The following is a 14,221-nucleotide window of genomic DNA, read 5'->3' as shown; positions in this document are numbered from 1 at the left end:
GTAGTGTGTAATCAGTGCATGCTGATCTTTATTAGTGCAGTCTAAAAGAATACTGCCACCCCTGCCATGGGCACTCAACACCCTTGTGCACCCTTCTCGCACCCTCCTCAGAGGGTGCTAAAAAAGTGATGGACATCGAAGGCACCCTTCCTTAAGGGTGTTTTTGTAACACCCTACAGTTTTTTACATGTACACCCTAAATTAAGGGTGCATGGTAAAGCACCCTTTTTGGAAGGTGCTCAATTAACACCCTTATGGTGTCGTCCAGGGGACAAGCTCATATACACACTTCTGGGTGTAAAAAGTTTTACTGTGTATTCCAACTGCGTGCGCATAATGTATGACATATTGCTGCTTGCTCTGAAAATGTAGTCATTTGCGTCCTTTCGTTCCGACTAATCTGTCCTGGATTGCGGTTTTGCGCTCTTACACACGATGACATGTACTCTACAGAGTATATGCTAATCAGTGCTTATCCTATAAACAAAAAATGGCGTAAAATATCCCTTTCGAGATGTGGTCTTCACTCAATAGTTTGGAATGCACGAGTTCTTAAGCGAGATATGCATTTTGTCTTTTACGTGTAAGTTACTTTATTCCCTGAGCGAAGAGCGTACGAGAGTTCAACTGAAAGTTCAGCACTCTGCAGGATCAACACTACTTTTTTGTGTTATGAGGGCCCACAAGCATGAGTGACGTGTGCTGGGAATTATTGCGGTGAAGATTTCAGTTTGGATTGTAACGCCGATTGGCGTAATGCCTACGCTTTTGACGCCAGCATTTCAACGTGTAACCATTCAAGACGATAATTTCAAGTGCTTTAGGTGCCATCGTCATGAAACGTTCCTGCGCTGGTCAGCACAGTGGCATTTCAGGTTGTGCAAGAAGCAATACATTGCACACAATTTCATGGCAAATATCTAAAAGCTTCCAGGGGGCACTGATCAAGAAACTTGTCTCCTGTCTATGCGTCTACATGACGTATTTACATTTACCTTGTGGGAAAGCCCGCGCTTTCAATCACCGTTTCCATTTTACGGCAGCGCAACAGCCTAGTTGGGAGGACATGACTGTCCCTTCGAGACATGAGTCAATAAAGCCTTTTGCGAAGGGATCGAACACCCCCTCGGCTGGCGCTCGCGATTCTCTTTTCCAGTACACGGAACGGGTTTTTCTTCCCTAATCGAGGGAACGTATTCTTGTCAGAAAAGGAAAAAAATGGCAGAATATCCACGGAGTGAATGATGAAGAGTGGGGTGAAGCATTTGTCCGTCCATGCGTCCGTCTGTGTGACCGTCCATGCGTCTGTTTGTGCGCCCGTCCCTGCGTTCTTTCATGCATCCGCCCCTGCGTCCGTTCATGCGTCCATCCATGCATCTGTTTGTCTGTCCGTTCGTTCATCTATTCAACACTCCAAGTCCCACCATCTCGCATCTTTTTATCATATATTCCCCATATAGAAGCACCGACATCCAGCGGACATTCCAAGGACTAAACGAGAGGTGGTACATGCACACTTTCTTACGGCCTGCGCTTTGGGTCCACTTCCCACCTTTAACCACCTCGAGTTGATGGTATATTCTAGTTCACTGTATTCATGGCACTGCGACCAAACGCTCGCTAAACCTTTCGAAAACCAAGGAGGTTATTCCCAGCGAGTATAACGTAGCAACCTTTCCCTGTCAGATAGTGCTCAATGTACATGCCAGTGGCTGCTAATGTGAAATGAGAGATAGGAGGATTGAGCTTTTAATTTCTTACGGCTTGCGCTTCGTATCTGCTTCCCCCATTTAACCACCTTGAGTTCATTCTTGGTATATACAAGATCATTGTATTCATGGCACTGCGGCTCAACGCTCGCTAAACCTTTCTAAAGCTGAGGAGGTTACACCCAGCGAGTATAATGTAGCATCCCTTTCTTGTCCGATAGTGCTCAATGTACATGCCAATGGCTGCTAATGGGGATCGCAGCGTGCGCGTTTGCTAAAAGCCGAATGCTCATGTCTCTCATTCCCCATTAGCAGCCTTTGGCATGTACATTGAGCACTATTTTTTATTGGTAAACAACGCACAGAAGAAATCTCTCACTGGCACCACCTTGGAGGTCAAGTGTTATACCTATTTCAGGTATGTGCCACTGGTGGTTACATACGAGGGACGCCCAAGCCACGCCATAAGGAGCTTCGCCCCTAAAAATCGGGACGGTGAAGAAAACTAGCCTGATGGCGGCTGGACGCTGTCTCTGACACCAACCACCGAAGTGGAAGAACGAACCCGCAACTCCGTGGGAGCCAAGCATGACAACGGACGAGGTGTAAGCGTCTACCCTTTGCTATCTGAAGTCCCTCTGCACCACATTTACGCGTTATTTCTGCAGTAGCAATAAAGTGCCGTTTTGTTGACCCAGCCTGTTGCCTTATTCGCCCGAACCCGTGTAGCTGCGATGACTTAAGCTACGAAAGGGGACTTTATTAGTGAATGATACGGCTTTGCAAGCGGCAAAGAGCTCGACGGAGACGCGCTAAGCTTTTTATTTGCTTTTATTTATTTGCAGAGAGAGGCACGAGTACGCGAGGAGGAAAGCACCCAGAGAAAGCGAGTTACCACCCCACCGGTACATTATGCTGCGCTACAGGGAAGGTCGATGCGCCCGCTTTTGGTAGGGGCACGGAGCCTGCCTCGGCAACAGCTTAGGCACACAGCAGTCGTCGCTGTTGTACGAGTACGATACGAAGTTCGCTGACCACACCTGCCGCACTACGCTGGGCGAGCACAAAATTGACGCGGGTGATGCACGACCCTGAAAATGCAATCTCCCACCGATCAGCTTGGCTAAGCGGAAAGCCCTCGACCTCACCTTGGTGAACTCATCAACACAGACGTAGTTGAGAGGTCAAACAGCCCTTGTGGTTTCCTGGTAAGTCTAGTTCCATAGAAAGATTATACATATCGCCTTTCAGTAGACGACTGCAGGCTGAATGAGGTTACGAAGAAGGACGCGTACCGTGTTCCCTTCATTTCATAATTTGTATGCAACCTAGGCGGAGCAAAGTACTTCACTACGCTAGATGCTAGCCGTGGATATTTTCAGGTTGAGATGAACCAGCGGTATAAAGGAAAGTCAGCTTTCACGGGCCACGGAGGATTTTTGCAATTCAGGGGAATGTCTTTTGGCTTGGTGGCTGCTCCCGCTACGTATCAAAGGCTAATGATTGGTGTTACTGAAAATTCAAAGTGGTAGCATGCACTTGCTTATCTAAACCACATGGTGGTTTACTCGAAAGCGTTCGAGGAGCACTTGCGCCACTTGAGAGACGTTTTAGAAAGACGGAGGTGTCGGAGCATCACTCTGAATCGAAACGAAACTTAAGAGAGCGGTGACCCGAATACCATTATTGGGGTTCAAACTTGACGAGGGGTGCATTTTGCCGGATAAGGGTAAGCTGGAAGTGATAGTTAGCTGTCCGTTGCCGAACAATATCGGTGAGATGAGGCGCTTTCTGGGGATGGTGAACTTTTATAGCCTGTTCATTCTTCAGTGCGCGGCAGTGCAGGCGTCTTTCACGAAGCTTTTAAAGAATGGCGAGCGTTGGGCTTGGAGCCAGGAGCAGGATGCCACACTGTGTCGCCTCAAATTTTTGCTGGCCAACATGGCCGAGCTGCACCTACCCGATTCGAACAGCGAGTTTGCAATTCACACTGACGCAAGCGACCTGGGGTTTAGGAGCGATTTGCTTCAGAAGCATAAACCTTCCCTCGACCGATTGCGTTCGCGAGCCGTTCATTGACGCCGGCAGAGAGGAGGGGCTCGGTAACCGAAAAAATGCGTCTTGCGAAACGTTTTGCTCTCCGCAAGTTTGACTTTACATCGACGCAGTTGCGTTTGTCATTAAGACTGAGCCCATAGCTCTCACGTAATTGAGGTGCTTGAACGAATCACGTGGCCGCCTTTCTCGTTGGGCTTTGCTGCTGCAGCGTTAAGACTTCACCATTCGCTACCTCAAGGGTAAGCCCCGCCGCGGTGGTCTAGTGGCTAAGGTACTCGGCTGCTGCCCCGCAGGGCGCGGGTTCGAATCCTGGCTGCGGCGGCTGCATTTCCGATGGAGGCGGAAATGTTGTAGGCCCGTGTGCTCAGATTTGGGTGCACGTTAAAGAACCCCAGGTGGTCTAAATTTCCGGAGCCCTCCACTACGGCGTCTCTCATAATCATATAGTGGTTTTGGGACGTTAAACCCCACATAACAACAACAATACCTCAAGGGTAAGAACATTGCCACGGCCGACGCACTATCGCGTGCTCCAGTCCGACTCGAGGCAAGTCAGGCGCCAAACCCGCAACGAACTGAGAGTGAGATACTCGCGGTAACGAAAACAGCGGAGCAAACGTTAGTTTAAGGCGAAATCGGGAACCACGTAAAGGCTGTTGTTAGTGCAGGGAGTGTTTTTAACGGAAGAGAATGGTTAGAAGCTCAGCAGAAAGATGCATTTTGTCGAAAGGTGTTTGACGGGCTTCGGGAGCCGGGTGGCAGTGAGGCCACCACGACATTGGGCAGCTGGTATTGCTGTCGGTGCGGAGCGCTTGGCAACAGGTGGTAGTGCAGTGAGTGCGCTGTATTTATATCTGCTCGATTCTGACGGCTTCCTGTTGAGGTACATTCCATTCGATGATGCCACTAGTAAGTCATTCGAAGTCGTTATATCGCGCACTTTGAGAGGAGCACTTCTTCGCTACCTTCATGATTCGTGCATTTCTGGGCACGCGAGTGGCTCTAAAGGCTGGTGCACACAGGGGACTAGCAGTGGTCGCGCGACCATTTGCGACTGGTGACCAAAAAGCGACTGATATTCACACTGGCAGCGGCTGCATGCGAGCGACCAAAAGTCGCCAAAGCGGAGAGGCACGTCCGGGTAGAATTATCAGCAAGAGCTCTAGAGACCAGTGCCGATCAGCTGTGCCCCACCAGCTGAGTGATCGGAGCAAACAGCTCCGCTTACTCAGTTCGATTCAAGCGAAGAACAGGACATTGTCGTGATGCTGATGCGCTGTGCCATGGTGTCAGCGTTGGCACCACAGATGCCTCCCAAGAAAAAAAAAGCCGGCAGTGGTTGTGACCGTCCTTTCGATCGCGGGAGTTGGCCGGCCATACAAGCTGCCTGCCTCCCGAGCTGCGCTGAGACAATGAAGAGTATTTCCGAGAGTCATAGGTATTCAGAAACGGTCTTTGAATTTAAATTGACTTGCCACAGCCTACAATACAACACAAACGGCTCTCGAATTTGGTGTCTTAAGTCGTTGCGAAGGCATGAAGCACGAACGCGTTCCAAATGTGCTGCATTGAAGGCGGTGACAAATCAAGTTCAAGACAATAAAACTGTTCTGAATACGGGGAAAAGATAGTGAACAATTTTTTTCTTCTTACTTTGACGATGTTTACCTTCTAGCGAATACCGTCACAAAAACTTGACACTACTAAGGTGGCCAACCGCCAGCGCAGCCGGGAGAGCGAGCTGCCTCGGAGCCGCTGTCAGCGACGAGCCTACGTAACCGACCCATGACTGTTCGGGCACCATTAGGGCTTCTGCTACTTCGAGGCCATAGCACCACACGCCAAAAATGATACTCCCGAGCCTGCCAGGCCGGGAAGCCGTGACCCGATGAGGCAGCCCAGACCATCCTAAAGAGAGCGGCCTGGGCCAGTGCTGAACAAAACCCGTCACGAAACTGGCTACTCTCACTCGCCACTGGCGACCTGAGTAGTGGGGGTCAACGGGGCGCGGTCCGGACCAGATTGCTACCAGCGCCGGACCCACAATGGTAGTAACAGCGGCAAGGCCGACAGCAGTTGCAGTAACGGCGGCGGAAGTGACAGTTGTGGCGGTGACTGGCCATGATGCAAGTGGGCATGGCAGCGGTGGTGGCTACTTTAGATGCAGCGACGACGAGTGGGGGCACCAGCGGCACCTACGACAGAAATTAACCACCTGGGAACACAAAGTGGGACCCATCATCCTAGCATTCCTCGATGTATATTACCAAGATATTTTCATATATCAGCCTCTGTCGTTCGGGAGCCTCCTTTTTTGGGGAGGAGGAGGTGAGGGGGAGCACGTGCGCCCAATCACCCTTTCTTCTTTTGCGGCAGCGTGACAGCCTAGATGCGAAGAGATGACTGCCCTTCTAGACACGAGCCAATAAAACCTCTTGCAAAGGAATGGAAGACCCCCACGGCCGGCGCTCGCGATTACCCTTTCCCGGTGCACTGAATGGCACCCTTCCCTCAGCGAAAGAAAGTATTCTCGTCAGGAAAATGAAAACCGAGATGGCCAAGAAAACTAGCGTGCCGACGGCCAGATGCTCTCTGTGACACTGGCCACCAAAGAGGAAGGACGAACCCGGAACCCCATGCGTGCCAAGGACGACAACGACTGAGTTGTAAGCGTCTATCCTTTGCTATCTGAAGTCCCTCTACGCGACATTTTCGCGTTATTGCTACCGTAGCAATAAAGTGTCGTTTTGTTCACCCAGCATGTTGCCTTATTCGCCCGAACCCGTGTAGCTAAGATGACTCAAGCTACGGAGAGGGGACGTTAATTGTGCACGGTCGACTGAGTGCGGCTGGAACATTAGCTAGGCTTTTGCGTCAGCCGTACATAGGACGACACCCCTACAACTTTAGGCACCCACAGGGCGTGATAATCTTCAGAGTTTCAAGATGAAATCGGTGAGAGGCGTCGGCACTGATGTCTGCGTGGGGGCGAAACGCGCGGAGCGTCGACGTTGCGCGTTTCTTTCTGTTTTTGTGTGCTTGCGTATTGAAATAAGGTGAGTGTGGTGTATCACAAGAATCCACAGGTGCGAAAAAGTTTTGAGAAGTGGGGTTGGACTTTGAAGACCATGACCTGTGTTGAATGAATTCATTGTTGATCTCACCCACAATACGGCCTCTTTTTAAGGTTCGGAGTCACTCTCTAAACTGCTTAGGAACTTTCTTTTGTAATGAAGCAAATAAGTGATCCCGCCTTGGGTGCTTCGAAAGCGAGTATGCCGCTTGAATTTCAGCAGCAGAACGTGCCAGCTGCGTCAAACCTCAGCATACTACACTGTACGACCACAAAAGGTCTAGAATAAATAGGCGTGCTCTCAACGTCACCAGGACACGAGAGCACGTAATGTTGTGGGGGCTGATGTTGCTGTGCCGCTAGTTTTTTGTCCTACTCACGGAAGTTGAGAGGCATCTTGGAATAATCAAGTTTAGTCATGATAAAGTAGGCTACCACTTTTACACGACACGCAAAGGTTATCACTGAACTTGGGGATTACCAGGAAGAAAGCCACTAATAAATCGTAATAGTCAAAATATTAACTGATCAGTAATTTGTCAACATGTGAACGGGCGCAGTGACATAGCGGTTCTATCAGTGGTGCTCAGCTGCTCACCCGAAAGCTAGGAATACAATACCGGACGCTGTAGTTACGTTTTAATTACAGCGAAGTAGTATAAAACAATGTACCTAACGCTGTCAGTCACTATAAATACCTCAGGTGGCCAAGACTATACGAAGGTTTTCGCTATGGTATACATTGCCTGTGCCACTTTCGTCTGGCAAAGCGTACAAAGCAGCCCAACCTTGTTTTTATGTTCTGAATGTAGGACGGTAAGACATATGCCTGCGGTCTACAACCTTAGTGAAACCCCGTTTTCAAATGAGCGCATGAAAAAGCATGCACGTGTCATTCTCGTAAACAGCACAATAAAGATATTTGGCTAAAAAGTGGTATCACGACTATATTGTACCATGGTAATAATTCACAAAACTAACGGATCCTCAGGCAAAATATCAGACTGTGGTAAAACAATTCTTCAATTATATATTTTCGTTATTATTTGCATTTATATATCAAGTAAAAACACATGTGCCACTATTTATACTTTTGTGCAACAAGTTATCCGACATCCGACATCTACCTTGAAGCAAACACTTTGGAACTGTCTGTTTAAAATAGGATCACTACTAATAGGCATGTGTGTATTAAAAGCTCGAATATGGCCTCCAGCGAAAGTTGTGATAACCACATAGAGCATTTTCTGGTCTTTCACTCGGTGTTCCAGCAACGCATCTGTTAATAATAAGTATATCACCACTTATCGAGTTAATATTATCCGCATTGTTATGACACCAAAGTGGTAATGCTTCAGCTCACAAAGACTTCAGTGACCGGAAAAACAGCAATAAAATACTTATGACAAAGTAACCGCGAAGAAAAATTTACGCATCTCCACAAAGTGAATGATGACAAGTGGGCGAAGCTATGTTGCAAGGTCGATAATGAGTACGTTGTTGTCACCGGCTAGTGTGTAAAGAGCACTAAAGTCAAACAAAAGTTTACGTCAGAGTGAAAGCTCAATCTATGACGATATCTAAAACGGCGATTTTATGCAGTGCCTTACGGAGAATTTGAGAAAAATGGACAAGAACACACGTGCCAAAGTAGGACATTCTCAAAATGATCTCGATGACATCAGACTAACTGCCTACCTACAAATCATTAGAAGTAATCAATCTACCTGCACGAAATAAAGAGCCTGCCGTGCATCAAGACACGCAATAAAATGCCACTTTTTGTTTCTGTTTCATTCAAAGAAAAAAAGAACTGCCGGACGTTACCATGGAGAAAGGCACGAGTGGTTCGAAAATTCCATCTCTGCGTCGTTACAATAGACAAGTGGTGCTATTTAGCGGGGCGAAGTTGACTCAAAATATATCTTCAATCTTGGAGCAAATGGCGAGAAACTGATGAATAGCCTTTGTTGCCTGCCGTGGCTCCCGCTGCTTTTGGTCTTCTGCTACAAGCTCATTAAAGCCGGGTGACGTGGTGCACTTCAAGAGTGACGTGATTCGGTCCGGTTGGTTCACTTCTTGAGGCGGGTATTTAAAGTGCGTTAACCCAATATGGACCACCAAAGCATGATTTCATATCACAATAGGTCCTTCCTTAGCATAAAAGTAACCCTACGAGGTGTCTGAACCAATATTTCAACAATCAACGTCGACCTAATAGTTGACTTTAGGGTATTTTTAAGGACGGACACATCGACAGACGGACCGAAGCATAGACGGATGAACTGGCAGGTATATGGACCCAGGAATGCATGGATGAACAGATGCACTGATGAAAGGATGATCAGTGCAGGTGAATATATTTTGTGCTTTAAGGTACATCGCAGATTACACATAAAGTCGGTTTTCACACGAATATGTTTGTTTTTTGTTGTGCAGGTGTTCGGTGTGGGTTTAAATTTGGCCGAGCGTGACGGACGCCAACAGTTCTCGTTTCTAAGACGCTTTTCTCATAAATGTTGTCCTGGTTTCGATCGCATAGTCAGGCTGATGATGATGATGATGATGATGAAGATGACTTCGCGACTCCTCCATCTGCGAGGATAGAAGGCTGTCCTCGAAACCACTGCGCTCAATGGTTATTTGAAATTGCACCCTTTTTCTCTTACAATTACCCCAATCAAAGATGCCTTGGTTTCGGGGAGGGGGGCAGGAAAGCTGTCGTGTAGGATCAATTAAATGAGAGAGTTAACTTCTTATTCGCTAAAATGTTTTTGAGCAAGTGGTTGGGGTCCTCCATCCAGGTTTCCTTTGGCCCATTCAACTCGCTGGGCTTGGTCGAGCAAAACCAGCTGGTTTTCTTATCCTTGCCAGCAAGCCAGGTCTCCCACAACCTCAAGTGAAATGAAGCTGCATTATGAAACTACCGAATGCTCCACAGCCAGCGCTTTGGCGGTTTTAGGCTTAGGTGCATAGCGGGGGACGCCAGCAAGCGTACGCCTACCCTCGTTCATGGGTCAAGCTACAAACGGTCCTTGTCACGTACTTGAGCGCTGTTTTGTTAAGCATGATCATAGGCCGGGATGTGGCACAGGCATACGTTCTGGTGTTTCTGCAAGCGCACAACACGAAAATCCTCTCGCGAAAGACGAAGTTTTGAATAAGTGTATTTGGTGTAACCTACCATTGTTATAGGTACCTGCAATATTATGATCATGTGCTTCTTCATGATATCATGGCGTGGGCTCAAGCGTAGGCTGTGCCGATGTGTGTGTTAACTACTTGAGCATCCACACGATCGTTTGCGTTAGCTGTGGTGACGTGAATGTGCAGGGTAGGCGTAAGAGCGGTTTCGTTCACGTCAGGCGGCGGGAAAAACTGAAATACTTTGTGCAAGCTCTCGTAAATAAACCTACAATCAACGATGTGCTGGTGAAAACATTGTTCGCTTTTGTATTATGAAGATTCATAATATCGAAAGATGAAGCATGTTTTTTTTTCATGCCAACAAAGATACGTGAATATAGTTACCATAATCATTAGGGTTGAGGCCTTCACCATCCGCGTACTCGACATCGAACAGAGTGTGAGGAACCTGGCCATCCGCAGATCGCTCCCTTCCTTCCTCCGGCTTTATCCGCAATGTATCTCCAAGAACACCCTCCTAAATGAAATAAAAAAAAGTTCCCGTCAGAAAAAGAAGAAACAAGAGGAGGAGGTAGGTTCATTACAGGTAAAAGACGAAAATGGATTGGTTCAAAGACAAGGGCCCTAATGGTAATGACAGCTCACTGAATGTGCTACAAAAATACCAGCTGCACCTCTGAGTGTCAATTTAAAACATGAAATATTTGCGGATAATTTGCATACTTACAATGTTGTTTCCTTTTTGATATAAGATTTGTACTTCGCACGCCTCTACTGTTCGAACTCTTACCTGGACCTGCAGTGTGTCTCAAATAAACGGGTAGAAGAAATTACATAGCAATGTGAAATTGTAATTTCCGTTAATATTAACATTCCCGTCGATGGCTGTAAGGACAGACCGCTGGACCAGCACATCCTTCTTCATGGCGTTTGTATGATCGGGCTGGACATGTCCAGGGCAGGGTTCTGAATGAACGCGAAAAGAGGATACGAGAACAATCATTGCTGTCCTACCAGGGATCGTCGCATCTTCAGACGATGGAAGCGCATCAATGGGGAGTCCAAAAATTGTCAACTATGGCAGCAGACAACGTACTTTCTAGAAGAATTTCTGCAGCTTCACAGTCAAGCGTAGCGCCGCATTCATCAAGGAGGCTTTACCTAAAATTGCGTCATGAGTTGCGCGAGCCAGTACAGTGAATTCAACTCGAAAATATTGTCCACCAATCGTGGATACAACTGAACAAATACCAAGAGGGCATAACGCTTCATTTCATTTCATTTCATTTATTTACTCTCAAGGCCGAAGCATTACAGAGAGGAGCGGGTATACATCGTACAGAAAATCAGGAGATACAGCAAATCAAAATTATATGCGCACAATGGCGATCTGAAAACCATAAAAGAAAAGAAAGACTGCGTGATGTGAAGAAGAGGCAGGGTGGTTGTAACAACAATGTTCAACATGGTTGCGTCTTTAAATGACACGCGCACACAAAAAACTAACAAGAGAAAACACAGCGTGACTTAGGTGGCGAATTTACGCGAAATGGTTAGAGAGGGCGTTTTTAAACTAAGTGAGGTCAGTGATAGCAGCGATAGGGGCGGGAAGACGCTTCGTCTCCAACTCTACGAAAAGTATCTTTACGATCCCATGCAAACATTACTTCGTGACCGAAGAAACGATGCTTGAAACGAAGACTCATAACTAAAATAGCTGCACCTGTGTCTACAAGAGCAAGGGTATCTACACCGTCTATACAAACACACACTTTGTTCATCAATATCAAAGCAGGAAGAGGAATTGGCGGAACTGACCGTCCCGCGACCGCACCTCCATCGGCCGCATCAGCTAGTTTCCCAGCTGATGCGAGGCAGGTGACCGACGACGCACAGACGGCGACGGGCGGGAACGTGTCGCGGACGGCGTCAGGCTTTGCACGGAGGCGGGGGACTCGCTGCAAAATTTGTTATGTCATTGCTGTCGGGGACGGTGGTCGGACGGGTGAGCGGTCGAGGTTTCGTGCATATGAGGCGGGTACGTCGAAAAACGTGGCGGCGCAGGTGGCTGACTGCAACAGAAGCGTGAAATATGCCGTGGGAGACAGCATGTGTAGCAGGGGACTGTCGGCTCACATTAGCAGGAGCACAGGTGGCAGATGTACGCGGAGACAGGTCGTGCATGCTCTGTAGGAACATTTCGTGATGACGCATATCAGTCTTGTTGTAGAGGCCTGGTTGATGATGTTTGGAGGTCTGCAGCGGCACGTCGAGATGATGACATCCGGTGGTGACCATAACCGTTGGGGAAAATGGAAGCCGCGGGGTGAAATCTTCAGTTTCTGTGCGCGGTCAGTTTTCGACGTGGCGCTTTCGCATCCAGTAGGGAAGTTGTTCGGGGCACGCGGCGAACGAGCATTGGTGGTGAGCGTCACCTGCTTGACGCAGTACGAGCTCTTCTCGAACTACCCGACGTACAAGGAAGGGAATGTCTTCGCAGGTGGTGACATCTATACTTCGAACAGTGGGAACAATGTCCAAGCGCCAGAACTTGGGTACATTTTCTGGGTCTTCAACGCCTCGAATGCGCGACACTGCTGCCTGGAAATAGGAGTGTCCGAGTTTTCTTTCGTTACGATAAAATTGTACACATCCTCGGATATTCCTTTTAACAAATGAGCGACTTTGTCTTCGTCAGACACACTTGCGTTGACAATCCCGCAAAGCTACAATACCTCTTCAATGTAGGTTGTGCACGTTTCACCATGCAACCGAGCCCTACATGACAGCGTTTGCTCAGCTCTCTTTTTCACAGAACTCGTGTATCCAAAGCCGGACTTCAGTTCCTCAACAAATATATCCTAAGCAGTGATATATCCTGATGGTTCCCAAACAAAAGCAAAGCGGTCCCGGCAAGGAAGATTACTACGTTCACGAGCTTCGCCGGCGCGCTCCATTCGCAGTAATGGCCTAATCTGTCGTAGTGTTTTAGCCAATAATTCACGTCTTCCTCAGTTTTACCTGAGATTATCCGTGATTAGGCACCCAACAGTCTCGTTGTCGAGGCCGATGGCCACCTTGTGCCATGTCGATGGCACTGGTGGATGCAGCAGCGTAGTACGTCAACGGGATTGCTGTGTCATCGTTCATGCTGGTGTTGCCCAGGGGTAGGCCAGCTAAGCGTCTGCTTATTTGAAGAACTTCCGCTACGGGATCCGGCACGGCGAATTACCCAGCACCGCTCCACCAAAACTGTCACGGATGTGGTTGATTTATTTACACTGAAAATGCAAGCGCTCAACCGTCACTGCTGAATCACCATCGCTCGAGAGCGTCCACCTCCTCTTCTTTCTCGCTCTTTCAGTCCGCGTTACAATATAATTGCTCCGCAGCGCACATAGGCACAGCAGCAAATTAGAGCACCAGCCGAGTGAGTCGGACGTTAGCGATGCTATTGGATGGAGGCAAGTCTTCTTCATAATCGCTTCTGGTGAAAAAGTAGCCATCCCGGTGACCTTGCGAGTTTTAGGCAGAGGTACATGGTACGGCTGGGTGTGAGAAACAGACGTCAGGTACACGCCGGCGCAGGTCATTCAATAGATAAACTGGCTCGATAAGAAAATTAATCAAAGATGTTTTCTCCGAAACCGCCTAAGGTCCCTCGTACCAGGGAAAAGCTTCAAGGAGAGTACCGTACCTTGGTGTGGGACAGATAGCCACACAAGAAATCCGACTGCGTGGGTAATGCATATCCCACCATAAATGGTGATTGCGAAGCTATGACACGCTCACAACTGTAAAGGAAGTATGACGGGGTGACTTAACCTATCCGCTGATTTCATGGTATTCTGGTTACATATTAGTATACACAACGATCGGAAAGATTAGCACAACACGGGAAATTATAATTTATGGTTCATGACCACCCACTGACTACGTCGGTGGCTTTCCGAGAGTGAGGTTTTATTCCAATGCAGGTTAGGTATCACGAATTATGTAGTGTTATTCTGTATGGACACGCAAAGCCACTTACATTAGTGAGTTGAAAAATAAAACAGCAGAATAATTAGCCTAGTCTTGAGAGCATCAAAACATACTCAGTGTTTGTACGTTTACGGCAATATAATGCGAAATGTTTCTGCTAAATTCCCAAGAAAATTAGAAGCCTCCTACCATAGTGCGTCATTTTTTTCTCTTTTGATTCGGCTGCATTTAAATAAAAGCAGGAAACAAA

General features: G+C 47.8%; 1 protein-coding gene across 1 annotated transcript in view; it reads right to left on the bottom strand.

Moving 5' to 3' along the window:
- LOC119169776 (venom metalloproteinase BumaMPs1-like) overlaps positions 1 to 14,221 on the bottom strand; it is a 181,833-nt gene that overhangs the window by 115,941 nt on the left and 51,671 nt on the right. The window contains exon 4 of the mRNA XM_075886704.1: positions 10,372 to 10,504. Within this exon, the coding sequence (XP_075742819.1) occupies positions 10,372 to 10,504 (133 nt within the window). The remainder of the gene's footprint in view (positions 1 to 10,371; positions 10,505 to 14,221) is intronic.

This window comes from Rhipicephalus microplus, chromosome 2, assembly GCF_043290135.1.
Source record: "Rhipicephalus microplus isolate Deutch F79 chromosome 2, USDA_Rmic, whole genome shotgun sequence".
NCBI lineage: Eukaryota > Metazoa > Arthropoda > Arachnida > Ixodida > Ixodidae > Rhipicephalus > Rhipicephalus microplus.
The sequence above is the reverse complement of the archived record's forward strand: the minus strand, read 5'-3'. Positions and strand labels throughout refer to the sequence as shown.